This window comes from Pterocles gutturalis, unplaced genomic scaffold, assembly GCF_000699245.1.
Source record: "Pterocles gutturalis isolate BGI_N339 unplaced genomic scaffold, ASM69924v1 scaffold13137, whole genome shotgun sequence".
Taxonomy (NCBI): domain Eukaryota; kingdom Metazoa; phylum Chordata; class Aves; order Pterocliformes; family Pteroclidae; genus Pterocles; species Pterocles gutturalis.
In genome coordinates, this window is record NW_010108193.1 from 9932 (window position 1) to 28255 (window position 18324).

The 18324-nt window shown below is 38.6% G+C and overlaps 1 protein-coding gene across 1 annotated transcript in view; it reads right to left on the reverse strand.

Annotated features, from left to right (window-relative positions):
- The window catches only part of LOC104461082 (DENN domain-containing protein 5A-like), a gene marked incomplete at its 3' end in the record, with an annotated part of 49211 nt that overhangs the window by 9470 nt on the left and 21417 nt on the right, over window positions 1–18324 (reverse strand). The window contains 10 exon segments of the mRNA XM_010072536.1: window positions 123–207; window positions 1592–1676; window positions 4883–5035; window positions 6604–6616; window positions 6618–6721; window positions 9866–9959; window positions 10603–10753; window positions 11203–11437; window positions 12357–12572; window positions 12959–13276. Coding sequence (XP_010070838.1) covers window positions 123–207; window positions 1592–1676; window positions 4883–5035; window positions 6604–6616; window positions 6618–6721; window positions 9866–9959; window positions 10603–10753; window positions 11203–11437; window positions 12357–12572; window positions 12959–13276 — 1454 coding nt within the window.

Here is an 18324-nt window from a genome sequence, read left to right on the forward strand (position 1 = left end):
CCCCTATCCTCCTCCTGATGTCTGAAACAGACTTTTCTGTATGGTATACATTATACACAGAAACACGCATGCAAATCGCATCTCACAGGTTTTCTGTGGTGGTTTTAATAGTTTAAACTCACCTCATATCCTGGACAAGAGAGATTCTAAGAGGTGACATGGCGGGACTGGTATCAGACTTTCTCCTTTCTGAATCAAGAAGTATTCCTAGATTCAGAAGAAAAGATGGATTTCTACTAACAAGAAATTCTGAAGATTTTAAAATCAATATAAAAAAGATGAACTAACACCAACTTGCACTCCTGCACTATTGGTGACTCACTGCTTTGTGAAGATATTGTGGCATATTTCCCCTTCAAATTACATGAAAATCTAACACACTACACAGGTGGTTATGCAGATTAGCACGCACTGAGCATTAACACATTGAGCTTACATTCAGCTGAAATTGGTATGACATCAAATGGCTTAAGACATATACTAATCAAGTACTATTTTGTAAAGACTAACCCATTTTAGTTCTATGTAGTAAAACTGACTGACACCGTTGACAGCAGAAAACAGCGTTTGACATGTTTTACTGAGTACACCACACACCATTTGCTTAACTAATCCACCACTTTGCACACTCCTGTAACACCACTACTTTTTAAAATAGCACATCTGGGGTTTTTTTTAAGCAACATTATTACTCCTATCTTTCAAATTCTGCTGTAGAATCAAGTTCTATATTAAGTAGAGTCCCTGCCCTCAATCCCAACTTAGAAAGCATAAAACCAATTGTCATTTCAGTCTGATATGCAAAAACTCTATGGACGAACTGACATTCAGGAGACATGTGTGTTTATGATTACTTACAGGACCTTGGGCATGTCAGTAATGCTCAGCTCTTTGCCTACAGCAACTTAAAAAAAAAAAAAGCACCCACTGCCTTCCCCAAAACCATTGTTCTCTCCGAAGTGATACCCTATTCCCCCATCTGACACAACTAATGTTTAAAAATTATATTAATAACCTCAGAAATAGATTATCAGTGGATTTTACGTGCAGTGTTACTTTCAATACAACACTTGATATAACAAAAATTAAAATGTTTCTTTTGTGTTTTTTGTATTTTTTACAATCTTGTTCTTTTAAACAATAAGCCTACTGAACAGTTGTTTTTCAAGAAAGAAAACTTCGGGATGTACAGCTCAATTTTATATGCTCACACTTGTTTCCACCCCCATCCACAACATGATATGCCTTGCCAGCCATGCAGTGACTATGTGTCATTTGGGGAGGATGGTATATTGGAGCAATTAATCTTAAAGCCTATCTTTGAAACATCAGGTATTTCTGGTATCTGGCTACTCCAGTAATCAGATACCAGACCCAAACAAGTGGGCTCAATCCAAACAAGTTTATTTTTCACAAAATATATTGAGACAATTCACCAGGTACACATTAATTCCGTAGCAGATAGAATACTTGATTCAGTTATATTGAATGAAGGATATTTTGAAGGAAACAATCTCTGCATGGTGCACATCTGCACGCAGCTCTTTCTCATAGTTTCTTATTGTCTTCTTCCAGTGGAAGACAATCTTACCTGAGCTACTGAAGCTGCCTGATGTAGTTTTTCTCTGTCTGTTTTCCAGGTAGTGTAACAGATGAGACCACAAAGCAGACTTTCCCTAAAATAAAAAAAACCCACATTAGTTAAAGAAATTGCTGTCAACTGAATTAAAAAGTTAAATCATCATTGAAAGTATCAGTCATAACAAAAAATGCTTTAAATATGTTTCTCCCTATAAAGTTATTGGTAAAAACCAAAAATGAGACACAAGTCAGAGGTGCCTGGGAGATGTAAAGAGGTTGGGAAAGCAAAGCAGGAGTCAAACTACTGGGACCTAATTATTTCAGTAACTGGAAAAAGTCAGCTGAACTTCATTTCTCATAGTGTATTAACATGACAAGAAAACACTTAAAGGCTTGTAAAACTCCGTGTGCGAGTAGAGTTCTAAGTCTGAGGCCATAACCTGCACTGTGTGTCTCTCCCTCCCTGCCTCTCCGGCAGTGAAGTGACAAGAGAGACAGAGCCAGCCTGAGCAAAACACCTTACACCCAGACCAATCTTGTGTGTCTGTTCCCTTCAGGGTAATTCAGGGCTATAGATGCACACTGTCAATTTTCAGAACCTCAAAAGATCCCCCTCGATTTCACCAGGCAAAGGACTTGGATAATCACAAACACAGTAAGAAAAGACAACCCAAACACAAGCAGGACAATGAAAGCTTACCAGCAACTCGAGCTCCACACATTATAAAACCAACTTAAAGGTTAAAATGTGGGATGTAGTATTTAGGCCAAGATAAATCCATCAAACGATGTTAAAAGGTGCACCTTGCTCATTACGTTGCTTTCTTAAACCTCTGGTGGCTTAAAGCAAAGTGTGAGGAAATCTTCCGCTGGCAAACTAAAAAGATTCTTGGATTCATCCTAAAACATTCTGCACCATAAATCAAAAGCTTGCAAAGCCACAGAAAGGCAGCAGTAATTGAACAGGGGCTCTCCAGCACATTAATTAGAATTACTTACAGAGGAAATTAATTAGTATTACTTATCATCTTCCTAAATTATTATATTCACTTGAAATCCCAGTAAGGATTTAGCAATTCTGCATTCCAGAAAAACAGTCATATTACAAAGCCATATTGTTATTTACAACTTTGTGCATAAAGAAATGATAACTGTAAAACAATTGTTTCAATTCAGCACTATCAATGTCATCTAAAATTATGTAAGTGTGTTCCTGGAGGTACAGTAATTATAGTTCATCTCTGAATCTTTTTTTAAAACTATCTTTAAAAAAAAAAAATCTCTAAATGCTTCAATCCTATAGCTCACTACAGTTGATAAAAAGAACTAATGACCATGAGGGATTATTCCAGAAGTGGCATGCCTCCACAAGATAAAGCCTAGAGTGTCCGTAACATCTGTGTTGAAAGAAATCTATTAAAAACATGCATTCAGTGGTGAAGTTATAAAAAAATCCAGAGAAGCTCAATGCCTCCTCATATGTGTACCTGACAGATCCAACATGGAAAGCCAACATTGCAAGTCTTATAAAAAGAGAGCATGAAAAATATCAACCAAGGAAGAGTTACATCCAAAATGGCATTTGTCTCAATAAACACACGCATGCACGCACAGTCTAGTGTTCAGCAACTAGCTGCCACGGCACGGAGAACTGCAACAGATCACATAAAGCAGCAAACAAAGGGTCCTGCAGCAAACAGACGTCAACAATCATGACAAATGGAAGAACTCATGCAGTATATATCTGCCCACTCCCTTTACCATCATGGTACTCTCCTTTAACTTCACCAAATAGCAATGATGATGCAAGCTGTATCTATGAGGGAAAGGAAGACAGCCTAAGGAAAGCAGTGGGACAGAGAATGGGCAAGGAATAACCAACGCCTTCTGAAAGTTTCGAGTATTTCAGTCGCTAGACCCTACATTCAACAGCTCTCCTGCATTGCACTGCTCTGGGCAAAGGAAGGTCTGGATTCGCTTTGCACTGGAAGAATCAGTAGGTAGCTAATGGAGGACTATCAGGGTTCATCAGCAAAAGGGGTAAAAGCAGGGATTGGTGGAAGGAAAGCCATCCTCATTACTACGGTCAACTGAGAAAGAAGAGTCTTCCTTGGCTCATTATTGAAAAATACAATAAAATCGATGTATAAGAGAGTAGGCTTTTGCATATTTAATAAAGGCCAGAGCACACAGAGACTTGGTGGTGCTTTTTTTTGGTTGTGTTTTGGGTTTTTTGGGGGGGCTTTTTTTTTTTGGGTTTTTGGTTTTTTTTTTTTAACACTGTGGATCATAATACGAGATGCATTGCACTTCCTCCGCCAGGCCTCTATCATATTCCACCATTCAGCACTGTTTGCCAACATCTGCAATCAATCCAAAGCATTAACCTTATGTAGGGTTGGCCGCCTGGTGCTCTGAAAGGCCCAAATCTGAGTTGAAGCAGAGTATACTGATGCTCTGTCTTCTAAGATGAAAGCAGTACAGCTTCTATCCTAAGTGATATACAAGAGGGGAGAGAATCACATGATAAATCTTCACACAGAACTGCTATAGAGTTTGAAGGAGAGCATATTTAAACACTGGCGCTTGGGTGCTGGGAACAGAGATACTGAATTACAGTTGTCCAGATTATGTACACAATCTTTTAAAAAAAAGTTATTATCCTCCCTGTTCTTGCTATTTTTTTGTGCAAAGGAGGAGGAAAGAATAACGGCCTTCCATCTAGTCCCACAAGTGACTCCAACAGAAGAGTACGAAAAGCAATTATTCATTTCATACGAAAAACACCACCTCCAACTAGTGATCTTGTAAATGTCAATTAACTATCCCTACGTCATTCAGGAAGAATCAAAGTAGCAAGGGTTTTACTCTTAAAAATGAAATTATCCTTCGTGAAAACAAATTCCCCATACCATATCCCACTGACAGCACCTTTAGCGTACGTTGCCTTATAGCCAATTTCAATAACAAAAGTATTAAGACCACAGAAATAGTTTTATTTACCATCCTATTAAAAAAACCACCAAGACCCACAAATCAAACCAAACAAAAACCCCAGGTTAAATGGAAAGAAAGTCTTCCAAGAAGTCATCTGTGGAACACATCTACACGTGCACTTGCACATACCCCAGAGCAAAAAGTGGAGACAGAGAAGGGGGGCAGCAACCGATACAAAAAAGGCTGGGAGGGGGGAAACAAGTATTTTAACACATCTAAATACACTAAAAAAGGTATCCTCTGAAAGCGGAGAGAGGAAGAGCATAACGTGACTTTAGGAAATACAGGAATATTTGTTCCTCACCTGTTTGACTTGCAGACCGTGGCTCCATATTCTTTCTAAGAGGTCACACAGACTGGCTATCAGGGTATTCTCTTCTACACCTGTGATATTCACTTCACCATGACCTAGCTCCACAGCTTCTCGACCCATTTTTTCAACCAACATCCTCTTGGTCTCAAAAAGGACAAGGCAAAAGGAGGTTAATTCTTTCCACGGGAACTTCCACTTTTTAAATAAACCAACAAGAATACACACGATAGCAAAAATGTAGTGGAATAACTGGGTGTATGCAGTATTTCTGAAGCTAGTGCAGGACTGCATTTCTCTTATCCCTGTTTTCCAAGCCATGGCAGCACCAGTGTTGACTGCTTCAATGGCACGCAAGCATCCGCAGAGTAACCCCCACAAAGGGAACAGCAGGCCACACACTGACAAGCTAGAGGCCCAGCAGCAAGGCCCTGCAAGGCCGGCTGGGGTGTTTCTGGAGCCTGGCGAGTGCTGGACTGGGAGCAGCACGCTGTGTCCACCTCCTCCCAGGGAGGTGAATGTGCACAAGCGCCTCCAATTAGCAGGGGCTTACGTGATTCCTGCAAGACCCTGCTCTGTCAGAAGGGTATTTGCATTTAGATCAAACACATTCTGGGGTGTAGCTCCTGAGTTTCCCGATGAGTTACATTCTCCTAAATTGTGCACAATTTCATACTGGCCAACAAAGCTCTCATAATACAGTCTCACAGTCACAATATATTCATCATATAGCTACCTGGAGGGAAAAATGACTGGGGAATCAGCTCTGCTCATCTCTGATACATTTTTTCATCTTGCTATTGTAGAGCAGCTCTCAAATGAGTAACACTCCCTTAGGCACCTATGCACAGTCTTAGTTGAGAAGAACTCCAAGGTAGCCTCTAGCTTCTTCTCCTCCGCACCTCCCCTAGTAACTTCTCTCTCTGCTACCAGCAGGCTCACTACATTCCCTAGAGTTGCCTTCCCACAGCAAAAGAACCCAGCCTGTCTTCAAGGATTTTCACTGTCATACGCATCTATTAAGTGAGGGGGATTATTTGGACTGTTTCACACATACAGAAAACTAAACAGAAATCAGAAGCAGATGCATACATTAAACACAGGTTTACAAAAAGTTGCATTCAATTGCTATATTACCTCCACTAACTTATGTCAAGTATGTGTCTATTTGATAATTATTCTCTTTACTGTGTTAGTATAAACATTTGCATTTAATTCAGATGAATATATTGTCAAATATATACTGGTGAAGCATGCCTACAAACTAATGCCAAATTTCTTTAACTGCTTGAAAACTTACATTTCAGAATTCCATTAACCCACTTCCTTTAGCTACAAGAAAAGCTCCTGCATTTTCACCACAGCCTCCTCTTTTGGAATATATGCTCTAGTTGAAATACTATAGTCTCATTAGTGATAACTGAAGTATGCTATAACAGACATGGGCAGCAGGATGATAAAGACCCATCAGAATATTCAATCTCTTTCTATCATTTTACATTCTCTATCATAAATCTGCTTGATAAAGTTTCCACTCCTTGCAGAATTTCTAAATATGTTGCCTCTTCATAAATTTCTCACTACCATGCAAAAATCCTTATACAGATAAAGCAGAAACAGATGGCGGAAGAGGGGGATTCAAACATACTAGCCACAACATGGTCCATAAAGGATGGATATGAGGTGCAAGAAAACATTATAATTCTCTGTATTACCTTATTTCGGCAATTCTACAAACTTCCAGTTTGTTTGTGCAATTACCGATGGAGAGAGGTTAGACAGTTTGGGCTGCCGAATAGTGCTGCCCAGATTCCTGGCTTCTTGGATGTATTTCTGTATTGGGGTAGAAAATGGACAAATACACATAAAAGTGTGAGACTACTTTGCTAAGAGAAAAGGTTAAACTTATCTTTACAATCCACCCCCATGCAAAGAGGAGAAAAGGATCACATCCTCTTTCAGAAAAGGCCCCTTGTCATATCCAGCATTACACTGGGCTTAGTCACTTAAGGTACAATTTCACTGGAAGTCAAATCCCCATTTACATTGTCTGTCTAGCATTAGAAAACACATTGTTGAGTAACAAAAACACAATATGAACTGCCAGGGATATTTAGATGCATAGAGCTTCACTTACTGCCTCCACCACTAAGAAATGCTTTTTAATTTTTTCATGTAAAATGAAAGTTTGTAGTAATTACCCAGACTGAGACTATGCAAATGGCAGACTGGTCTACATGGGGACTGCAAGAAAACTTTCACTGGAGCTTGACAACATCCGAGATCTATGCCATGCCCTGCATTACTGCAGATCTCCTGTTTCTTACCCACCATCCCAGTCTTTCAAGTAGCTGCAAAATGCTACTAACACCTCTCAGCTGTGAACCATCTGCATTTTTGAGCAAAATCATTTCCTGAACTCACTATACCTGAAAGATTTTTAAATTTTTTTTAAATTTAAATTTTTTTAGATTTTTTTAAAAATTTGCTTCTGTTACTGCCACCCAGGAGGTGCCATTGTCTTCACCTGAGCGACAAGAACAATACAACAAATGTTTTGAAAGCCAGGTGATCACCGATTGGTTTGGGGCACAGCTAACTGTGAATAAGTGGTAAAGTCTTGTATAGGCACTGACAGAATACTCAGAGTACTCAGACTAATAGGTAACTTCTCTACCTTACACTGAAAAAATTACCACCTGAAAAGTTAGTAAATAAATGGATTTATCAAACAGGATATGATCTTTCCAAAGAGGGAAAACCACATCTTCTCCACCAGCCTTGCACTAAAGAGCTATGATATATACATTTATTTATGCATCTTTATCCAGAACTATGATTACAGTCATATTGTGCATTGGACATACCAGATAATGCTCTGACACAGATTTTATAGAGAGCACGAAGGGCCAATCATGCTGCTCCCAGTCTAAACATAACTGCAGCCGAAGCTCTGACATGGAAAAGTCCAGGTGCTGGCAGGACAAGTTGGTAGCAAAAAGCCAAGCAGACCATGTAAAGTGAAAGTGGTAAGCACACATGAAGTAATAAAAAGCAAGCATGCAAAACAGAAAGGAAAAGAGTGAAGACACAATACAATGCAGAACTCCCAAGCATTCAACAGAAAAATAAATTCATAAGTAATTAAGCTGAAAGGAAAAAAGAAAAGATGGTGTTCAGCCATTGGATTAGTGTAAACTCTGCCCTCCACTGGACACAGATATTTGCAAGTTAGAAGCCACTAAGTGTCAATTCCACAGATTTTTGTTGGCTGCCCTAAACCTTCAATTCGTCTAAAACTCACAACACTGCACTTTGAAACCACTGCCTCCTGCTCCGCCCGATCCCCAGTGCTCATCTCAGAAGGGCTCCCTCCCCATTCTTTCAGAACTAATAGGAAAGTCTCTGGTTCACCGGGCAGAGGGGGTCGATGTCCGGTAAGTGTCATGTAATCAACAAGGTACAGTGTAAAACCCTAAAACTCCAGCACAGATTATCCTGGCAGTTGGTACGTACCCTCACCTGCGCATGTTATTGTCATTTTTATTCCCCAGAAATCATTTGCCTTGTGTGAAAGAATAACACCTACAGGATAATCAACTTGTGAAGAAACAGTTAAAAAACAAAACAAGTGACTAGAGATAGATTTCTGCCTTTGTAATTACCTAATTGAAATCCCAGAAGTTAATACGTGACAAACACCATAGTTGCTAAAAGCAATAATGAGGTTACAAATCAACTATTCTCCACTGCTGTTACTCCCAAATAAAAAGTACTTTAGAGTTATCTGAGCATATGGAACATGTCAAAGCCGGAAACTAATCGAAGCTTCTTTTATTATGCAGACATGCTTCTATTACATGGTTATGGATGACATAGATGACGCCATACTTCAACAAAGTTTCAACAGTGAGAAAATTCTGGAAATGAGTACACTGTAAAGGCAATTAAACTCATCACTAACATAAAAGAATGAACTGGACAAAGATACTTGATCTTGACAACACTATCCTAACAGTTACAAGACTACTTTAAAATTCCAAATGAGGCTTTTCTGAAGATATTTAACAAGGCAAGAGGATATTGTCTTCAATGAACAACATACATTTAAACAAAAATAACGCTGTGGGGTTACTAAACAGAAAAACTAATTCCGATATTTTAAACCAGATTATTCTTGGAATTACCCGTAAAACAACACCCAGTGAAACAGTCTGCAGTCTGTATCATGTGAATCAGAAACTGTACTGTAATTAGTTCACATCACCCAGATCTTTCAAAATCTGTTCACAACAAAGAACAACTGTGTCAGCTGTAGAAGCACTGGTGAGTGAAGTTATCGGTTCAGAAGGTGGGTAAATCAGCATGAGCCTGTGCTGTGCAAAACCAGGCAGACACAAACCTGACAGTATGAGTAGGGTTCACAGTCCCACCTTAGCATGAGGTTACGTGTCAATCTGCCACCTTAAGACTTCTTTTATGGTCTACAGAAAAAAAGACGCAACTCCAAAAGGCAATGCTTCTGATTTTAGAATGAAATTAATCACACTCTGGAGGTGGTTATCTTTCCTCCATCAAACATGCAGAAGAAGCACAGGGTGACTAAGTTATTTAGAGACAGGAAATAGATGGCCAAAAACTGTTAGGATTGCTTCCCTCCCTTCTCCCCCCACTCCCCTGCCTTCCTTTTCTTTTTTAAACCTTAAAGCATGTGATGACACTTTCAGGGAACTCTCCTATACACGGGATTAAATAATTTTGTCCTGAGAAGGGGTAAAAATGGTGTAACTTTTAGAATAAGCAAACTAAGTATTTTTGGTCTGCTAAGGACCAGGAGCTTCATTTGTATTAAATACAAACAAGACAGAGCAGAGATGGACTGCAAATCACTGTCTAGACATTTCATAAAGGTTACAGAGCATTATTCAGGCAATTGGGGAAAAAAAAATCAGATCTCTATAGTTGAACAGTTTTCACCTCTCTCTGATCATTGTCAAGACGCAGGTGCTCTGTGTGTTGCTTCTGTCTGTCCTTCCGCCTCCACTGTGCAGGAGCATTTCTCTTTGTCCACCTACAGGCAGAGGAATATTATTAAGCAAATATCAAGAGTTAGGTGAAGGGGAGTAGCAATGGGGGAAATAATAAGTTTCTTTCTTATTGTATACTGAACTTGTTGACATCAATTACATCAAAGTGCAGCTGCAAATACACACAAAGAACCTCTGTAGAAGAATCTAACATTGGCCAACCAAAGGATTTCAGAAAGTTAGATCACATACACTTGCCTTGTATTTTTCCATTCTTTTACAATATCCAGTTACAATTTACACCTTTTTCCTCTTCCTTCAAAGTTTCAATAAGAAGATATCCTAAAATATTTGCTAGCTCTTAACTGAGATCCAGTAAAAAGATCTGCTTTTATATGGACAATAATTATGAATAACTCAAAGTACATCAACTATAACCTCAACCATAATAGGACTTTAAGATAATTTGCTTCTCCACATGCATGTTTAAAAAAGAAAAAAAAAAAAAAAGAAAAGAGAAAAAAGAAAAGAGACATAACCAAAAAACCCACCACACACAACCCACCCACATCATTTTATTGTTCTCACTTTAGAAAAAGGCACTGAATCTGCTTTCTAGTATGTGTGCTTTGGTACCATTCTATAGATCTTGCCAAGTTCCAGCACCTGTGGTCCTAGCTTACTCACTTGTTGCTTGCTGGTCCAGTGGATAAAACATCAGACTGAAGCTTGGGAAAAAATCCAAGCTCGTATTTCCCTTGTCCAATTTTCATGTCCAGTAAGTGTGGGTGAACCGCAGTGTGATCGATTTTTGCTAGCCTTAATTCAATAGATTTCTCTGAAATAGTAAGAAAGTTATTTTTTTTAAAGGTGTCTTAATCAGACGTATCTATAATCACATATCCTCAACGAAAAGCCTATCTCAAATTTAAGAGAAGAGGTGCAAGTTTCTTACCCAACAGGTATACTAGTACAAGAGTGTATTAAATGTCAAAGAACTGCCACCAAAAGGAGAAAAATGTTTATCTTAAGCTCAAACATTTTTCACATAAAGCATGCAGGAAAACACTTGAGTTCAATTAAACTTTACACTAATTTCTTTCACATCTCAGCTTCCTATACAACGTTCAGTTCCCCAGTTAAGTTTTACACCTCAGCTTTTTTGGTCTGTTTTTTTTTTTTAAGGTTTCAAAGCATGAATCGTTATTTAACTTCAACCTGATATCTACAACAAACAGCACTGGTCGTATTTTCCTAAGTGTCAAGAAAGTGGCTTATTACTCTTACCAGCCTCATCAATGGTTGTACACTTTTGATACATGGATGTGCGCAGAGTTGGTGTCCTAACGTTTAGCAGCCTAATTTTATCCACTCTAGAATCAAATACTCTCAAAACAGGGTCTTTATCATCTTCATCATGGCACATAATCTTATTGTCAATAAAAGATGCAAACATCTGGGTCTCCAGGAATCTCGAGAGGAAAGGCAAGTAAGGTTCAGGCTGGTCGGACAAGAAAGATGCCTAACAGACAAGAAGAGATGAGTGTTTGGGAGTCTGCAGAGAGATATATCCACCAAGAGCACCAATTTTTCTAATCAAGGATGTATTAGAGTGCTTGGTGCCACTTAAAGCCTAGTTTTATTACACACACCAATTCCATCTCTGAGACAGGCAGCCTATATGAAACCTTCAGTTTCATGACAATCACCTTCTATGTAGCACAATTATTAAACTGTGATTTTACTATTTCCTTAATTTTCTAAAAATTTCAGCAGTATCCCAGCAAACCACAACAACAGTACCACAGATGTGGATATTATGTACTTCTGCCTGGGCTCAAAGCATATGAAGTTGATAGAATCTTTTCATATGATTTGACAGGAATCACATTAGCGTTTTAGCAGGCAGTGCTGCAACATAATCTTCGTCCTCATGAACTATCCTGCTGACAAATACATGATCTCCAGAAAAGATGATAGTAGTAAAATCTGGAGAACGGTGTCTTGTGTTTCCCTAGAAAAGAACTAGGAATATATTTGGTACACCTGTACATAAGTGTCATGTGGGGCCACAGCTTTATTCATTAACATATTCAGTAATTTCTCCAGTTAAAAAAAACAAATTAATTTTCATTAGTAATAATTAACCCTAATGTAGAGGTTAGCCATAAACTGAGGGTTTCTAAGCTATTTTTCTAAAGCAAGCTGTATTTTTCTACAGTATCCTTAAAAGAGTATCTTCATCACTCTAAGTGTGCGTATGTACATATTTTCCCACCTAATACAAAAGATGTGACTTTTTTGGGGAACACTGAAATTTAAGAAAGATTTAATTTAAGATTTTGATAGTACTGTTTTCCATTTTATGGCCCAATAAACAAAGTTTTAGGATTGTATACTGTTTTACTTTTACACTGACATAACTTCTTATTATAACTTACTTTATCAAAGTTTTGCATCTGTTCCCTGTTTGTAAACCAAGATTCCTTGTCTTGACTGGGTTGAATGACAAATACTTCATAATCTGCAAACATTTGTGTAAAGCGGTTGGCAAAAACTTCACGAATTTGAATGTTCAGCTGGTAAATCTTGAATTCTTCTTCATCACATTGAATTTTAAGATCCTTTTTGCTACTGGTCTCTTCTCGCACCTCCAGCTGAGAAAGTAAGGGAACAGACAAAAAAATGTGTATTGTTGCTTTGTCAGGTATTCTAGGTATATAAGATATTTTCATAAGAAAGTGGTATAAACTTAGAATAAATCTTAAAACCAAGAACAAACAAGGCAAAGTGTATTTTCAAACCCATTATCTTGGCAAAAAAAACACTTGGAGGATAGACAAAGGTTTCCCTAGATGCTGTGGGGTTAAACCCCACTCCGTCTCTCCCCCAAGCTTGCCCTTGTCTGTACAGATGCTCACAAGATTTGTGAACATGTTATCATACACTTCTACTGAACACAGACAAAGAGAGTATTTAGACCATGACTTCAGACCATCTGCAACTTCAGGTCGAGAGAGCGGCAGATGATTTCATAGCTCACCTTTTCTAGACTGACACCTGTTCTTTTAACAAGTGCTTGGAGTCTTGCAATAGTTTCATTTTCCTTTAGCAGCTCATAGGAATTCAAAGGCGATCCTGCGATGTTCCCATTTCTTTTATCAGACACCAGGTCACAGGCTCTGAGGCTCTTCATCTTGGAGGCACTTTCACTGCAGTGAAGGTTTCCCTCAGGTGGAATGCCAAAAGCCATCAGCGTCTCTGAAATTTCCTGAATGAACTCAAGTTTATTTGGGAACTGGGGTAAGTCTTCTGGCAGCTCGATGAAATGGTTGTCTACATCCACAAAGCACAGGTTAGCCTGGGATTTAATTTAGTACAGGGTACCATTACAACAGAACTAAGCACAAGACTCACACTTTATTCATCTTCGGGTTTTGTGCTTATTAAAAGATTGAAATACATTTGCATTTGCTGGGTAATTTTGTAAAACAGACTTGCCCCAATCATAACTAGACTGGTTGGCTGGTTTTGAAGAAAGCTGCACAAGGTCTGTATTTCCAGGTCTTTCAGAGAGGCAATTAAGAAAGACAACACATTTTAAAGTTATTTACTAGGTTCAAAAGAGATTGTAGCGCACAGCAGGTACAGATGTGTGCATTTTTTCATACACATACAGCTAGATTTTAAGTACAGGATATTTGCAGTACTATTTTATACACGTGCATACGTATGCAGGTGATTTGGCGAATTCCATTCTAAAAGGTGTACCGATGTCGCAGAACCTGCTATAAAGTTATCTTCTCTCTTTTGTAAGCGACTTGAGAACTAAGGTAACTCCCTGAATGAGTTTAGAAGTTTGTTTCCAAGGGGAAAAATGAATTGAACAAGTTTCAATTCTGTTTTCCTGTTCAAATCTCTATCTACCTAATTTACCACCAAAAAAGACCAAGAAGAAAAAAAAAAAAAAAAGAAAAAAGAAAAACCACCTATGTGGCTTCTACAGCAACATCAAAAGAAGCTACTCATCTTTCAAGGATTTACCTCACCCAGTATTTGGCGAGGGCAGGGGTTCCCCTTTTGGCTTCTGCATTGCAAAATCTGTATCAAATGGTTTAATGATGTTACATAATTACATACACCACAGCAAGAACCCGTTCATGTATGAAATCTGCTTGGAAAGTTAAGCATACAGACCAAACTTTGCTTTTCTGTAGAGGCGTTTCAGGTTTTCCTCACCTCAGAATTAACATGGACTGTCACTTTTCTGTTCAGCCTTCCCTATTCAAAATGCCTTCACCCACATTACGGGGTACTTTCAACCTAGCTTCACTGCATTATTCCAGGAGGCACACCCGAATTTAGGTCTCACTACAGCTTTGGAGCAAAAACACCATATCAAGTCGTGAGAGCTAACAGATCTCCAGTTATTTCTTATGATTCAGTAAGTGCATAAGGACAGAAGCACTCTCACAATTTAATAGGAAAGGAAGAATTGGAAGAGATTAACCTCACATTGAAGGAATGATGGATGATCCCAGAAATCAGAGCAATGTACACAAGCAGGGAAGCATCAGTAAGGACAAGGTAGTTTCCCTAGGATTTTGCGGTGGGGCTGATCATAGGTAGACTGGGATAAGCTGTGCCTGACGAGACCCCTTTGTTTAAGTAAACTGTTGTGAAAACATACATTTAATACTTGTGACAGATTTAGCTCTCTCGGCATTACTACAAAACACAGTTAGAATGTAAATTCTCCTTAAAATTAAAATATCTATTGTGTTTAATTTCTTGAACTTCAACATTAAAATTAAAAAAAAAAATTGTAATTCTTAAAGTAGAACTCCACTGGACATATTACACTGAACTTTGCATGAAAAAGTCTAATTTATGCTCTGCTACAATATTACCCATAGTTACAAAGGTAAGTAGAAGAATTCCAGTTCTCCATTTCCTCATGTTTTAGCATTTTCATACTGGAATTGATTTCTTATGCTCAAAGGAATGCATATAAAACAGCTTAGTAGCTCTTGTACAGATCCTTTACTGTAAATTAAGTCACGAATTGCATTGTGTGTTCCAAAAGAATTCAAGGTCAATAAACAGAACTAAGACCTCAATTTGAAACACCTGCTGGTGCACCCTAGAGAAACTATTTTTTCAATAGGGCAGGTGTCACCACTTACATTTCCCCAGTGCCCACATTGCTCAAACACAGCAGGTGGTGTGTGTGCCCACCCAGCGAGGCAGCGCCAGCAGTAGGCTGGGGATGCACACTGGATGCATCTGCTTCTCCTTTAAAGGAACATTCAGCACAAAAGGACAGTACCTACACAGGAACTCTCACGTTTCAGGTAAGCACCTGAATTTAGGAACTTCAAGACCCCCACTATACACATGGTATGTGATGATTAGAAGTCAAGTCAGCTAATATTTATCAGGAACGCTGTAGGCACTTCAGGACATGAGAGAAACAGAGCCTTGAAACTAGGCACAATGTCTACCAATCCGCGCTGAGGGAAAAACAAAAAACATTTTATTTGTCACAAGCTGTCTGCGAAATGGCAAGACAGACTCATTACGATACTCTTCAAACAGTTTAATTGTATTAGTTCATTTTAAAACTCTCTTTAACTGTTGCCATACAACTTTCCTTCTTTTTTGGATTATCGTACCTTAGCATAGATCCTGCAGGAAACATCACTCTGGGTTAAGCTTGGTTGTACCTAAAAAGTGCTTGGCCACAAAGTAACCAAACGTTAACCTTACCAATTTAGAGATTCTAGTCTTCACACTGAAAATAAACTCCCTACCCATGAAGAAAAAGCCAAATGTAACGCTTGCTAAAATTGCTTTTAAGTGTCTGGGCTCAGCTGGCTAACTTTTCCAACAGCTAAACAGCCCTTCTGCAGAGTTTCTCTTTCGGAGCAATGCACACAGTTCCAACACTCTAACTAACGATGACTGTTTATCATGCAACTTACTATTACATTTCCCAGAATTTGCCCTATATAGAAGCACTAAAAAAAAAAAAAAATACATTAGCGTGCAGCAATACTCTAAAGAATGTAAAGAATATTTTTGAGGACACTCTACACTATTCAGTGCCTGCTTAATAACTCAGAGGACTACCTAAAGCAGCAAAAGCAAAGGAGATTCAGCAGATGGCTTTAGCATCTCAACTTAGAGAGACTGAGGTCATCCTCAAGAACTGCATAAGCACTTCTGAAAAGGTCATGATCCCCAGGGAACACAAATGGCAAAGACACTTCACAAGCCCTTCAAGAGGTACTGAAACAACATTTTTCTGTAAAAAAGAAATCCCAAGTAAATAAGCCACCAGCAACAGACACCAAAACAGTAAGTGCCACAATGCTGCTACACTACAGATCCAACAGATCAGAATACCAGTAAGGAGAGAGGGGTCCCCTTCCCTAAAAAGCAAGAGAAATGAAATGACACTTATTTTTTACTAAATCATGGCCATCCAAAGCATTTTGCATGCTAGGAACTGGGCAAATACACAAAGTAGAAAAAGAAAGGAGTTCTTTGATTACAAAGTTTTAGTTACTTTGTTTCTGGAGGTGACACAGTTGAGTGAGCTGTGAAAAGCTGACAGCTATGTGTAAGCCTCCATGGATACAGTGGTCATCATTTTACACATACGAAATTAAAATGATGCAAAGACAAGATACTTCACAACATGTGCAAGTAGAGATATAATTGAAAGAGCATCCTTAAGTTAGTCACTTGGTATTTCAGGTCTCCAGAACAGTCAAATATTCTTTTATTTGTTGCTGAGGTTTTCTGACCAAAAGAAAACCTAAAATAGTTACACACCACTTTCACAGCAGATTGTTACAAGAGAGGACACGTAACATCATCACACAATGAAATGTTCTCCTGAGACACAACGCTAAGGAACAAGGGTGCCACATCCTAATTTAAAAACCCATAAACTTTTTATCATCACAAATAACAAGGTGTCCAGGTGAAAGCCTTACAAACCTGAGAAATGTGGATGCAAGTAAGTCAATGTTCATGTATCAGAATGTCCCGGTTCCAGCTGAGACAGAGTTAAGTCTGGTCGCCCGAGGACAACAGCAGAACTTTCCGTTGGCTCAGTGGGGTCTGGACTACACCCACCCATCCCAAAGCCAGAGCACAAGTGCAATTCTTCAGTTTGACCTCAAGTACAATAAGGCCCAAACCCCCACACAGATTGAGCAACGCCTGCATCAAGCCCATATCCTTCCTTTCAGCTCGTTCAAAAAATATAGAAGGAAACGATCTAGGTTCTGCCAAAAGGATGTCTAAGGAGGAACTAACATTCACTAATAATGAGTAACAAGCATCTACCATCTTCGTACATAAGGTCCCAACCTTGCAAATAACCACTCACTTCACTTAACGCACAGAAAACATGGATATGCAAATTTATACACACACAGCGGGCTTGTGGAACGTGTGTTTACAGTGGTCCCAAATTCTAAAGGGTGCTTCTGTGCCATTCCTGCAACCAAACGGTGACTTTCACATTTATTCTCATCACTACTGTTCCTCATGCCAAACCAGAATTTGTGACTAAGAACAACTTACAGCTGCAGCTTTCAGAAACATGAAGGAATGAACCCCCACCACGGCAGGGGGGCTGGAGCTAGATGATCTTTAAGGTCCCTTCCAATCCAAACCATTCCATGACTCTATCAATTTAACTCTGCAAGTGGCTGTTTAACACTGAAGTAAAGGAAAACATAAAACCGAAGCCTGTCAATAAATTAGCAATATTATCAATGATCTATCACACCAGCAGATAGCCTGAGAATGCATACGAAACACTGATTATCTTTCAAAAATCATTATCTTGGTCAGTCTGCTCTAAATGTGTTGACATCAAGAGGAAAAAAAGGCTTTTCAAGAGATCTTTATCTTCTAAAACAACATACAAAAATAAAACCCCACTGAATTTCATAAGATTTAGCACTGAATAACATCTTTTTAATGATTGAAATAAAGATACTGAGAATATATATATCTTATATTAGCAGGGAACTGAATTTCAGGTTCTAAAATCTTTCAACTTTTCTAAAAGAAATAGCTATTGCCCAGGACCCCAAGATGCTTGGAATCACTTCGTTAAGAACAAGCTTTTTTAAAACTTTTGGTTTTTGTTTTTTTAAACTTTTGTTTAATTTAACCACTGCTGGAAGACTCAGCATTGCTTATTTTCACTCAATTTCAATTTCCATCATTCTCCTGCATTACAGAGTGACGAGATGCATGGACAAAGCCAGTAGCTTGCAATGGCCCAGATTAACTTGCCTGTTAAAAATATACTGCTATAGCACTGCAAAAGTTTCTTTAAAAGGAAATTCAAAGACACATTAAAAAAAAAAAATCTTACCTTAG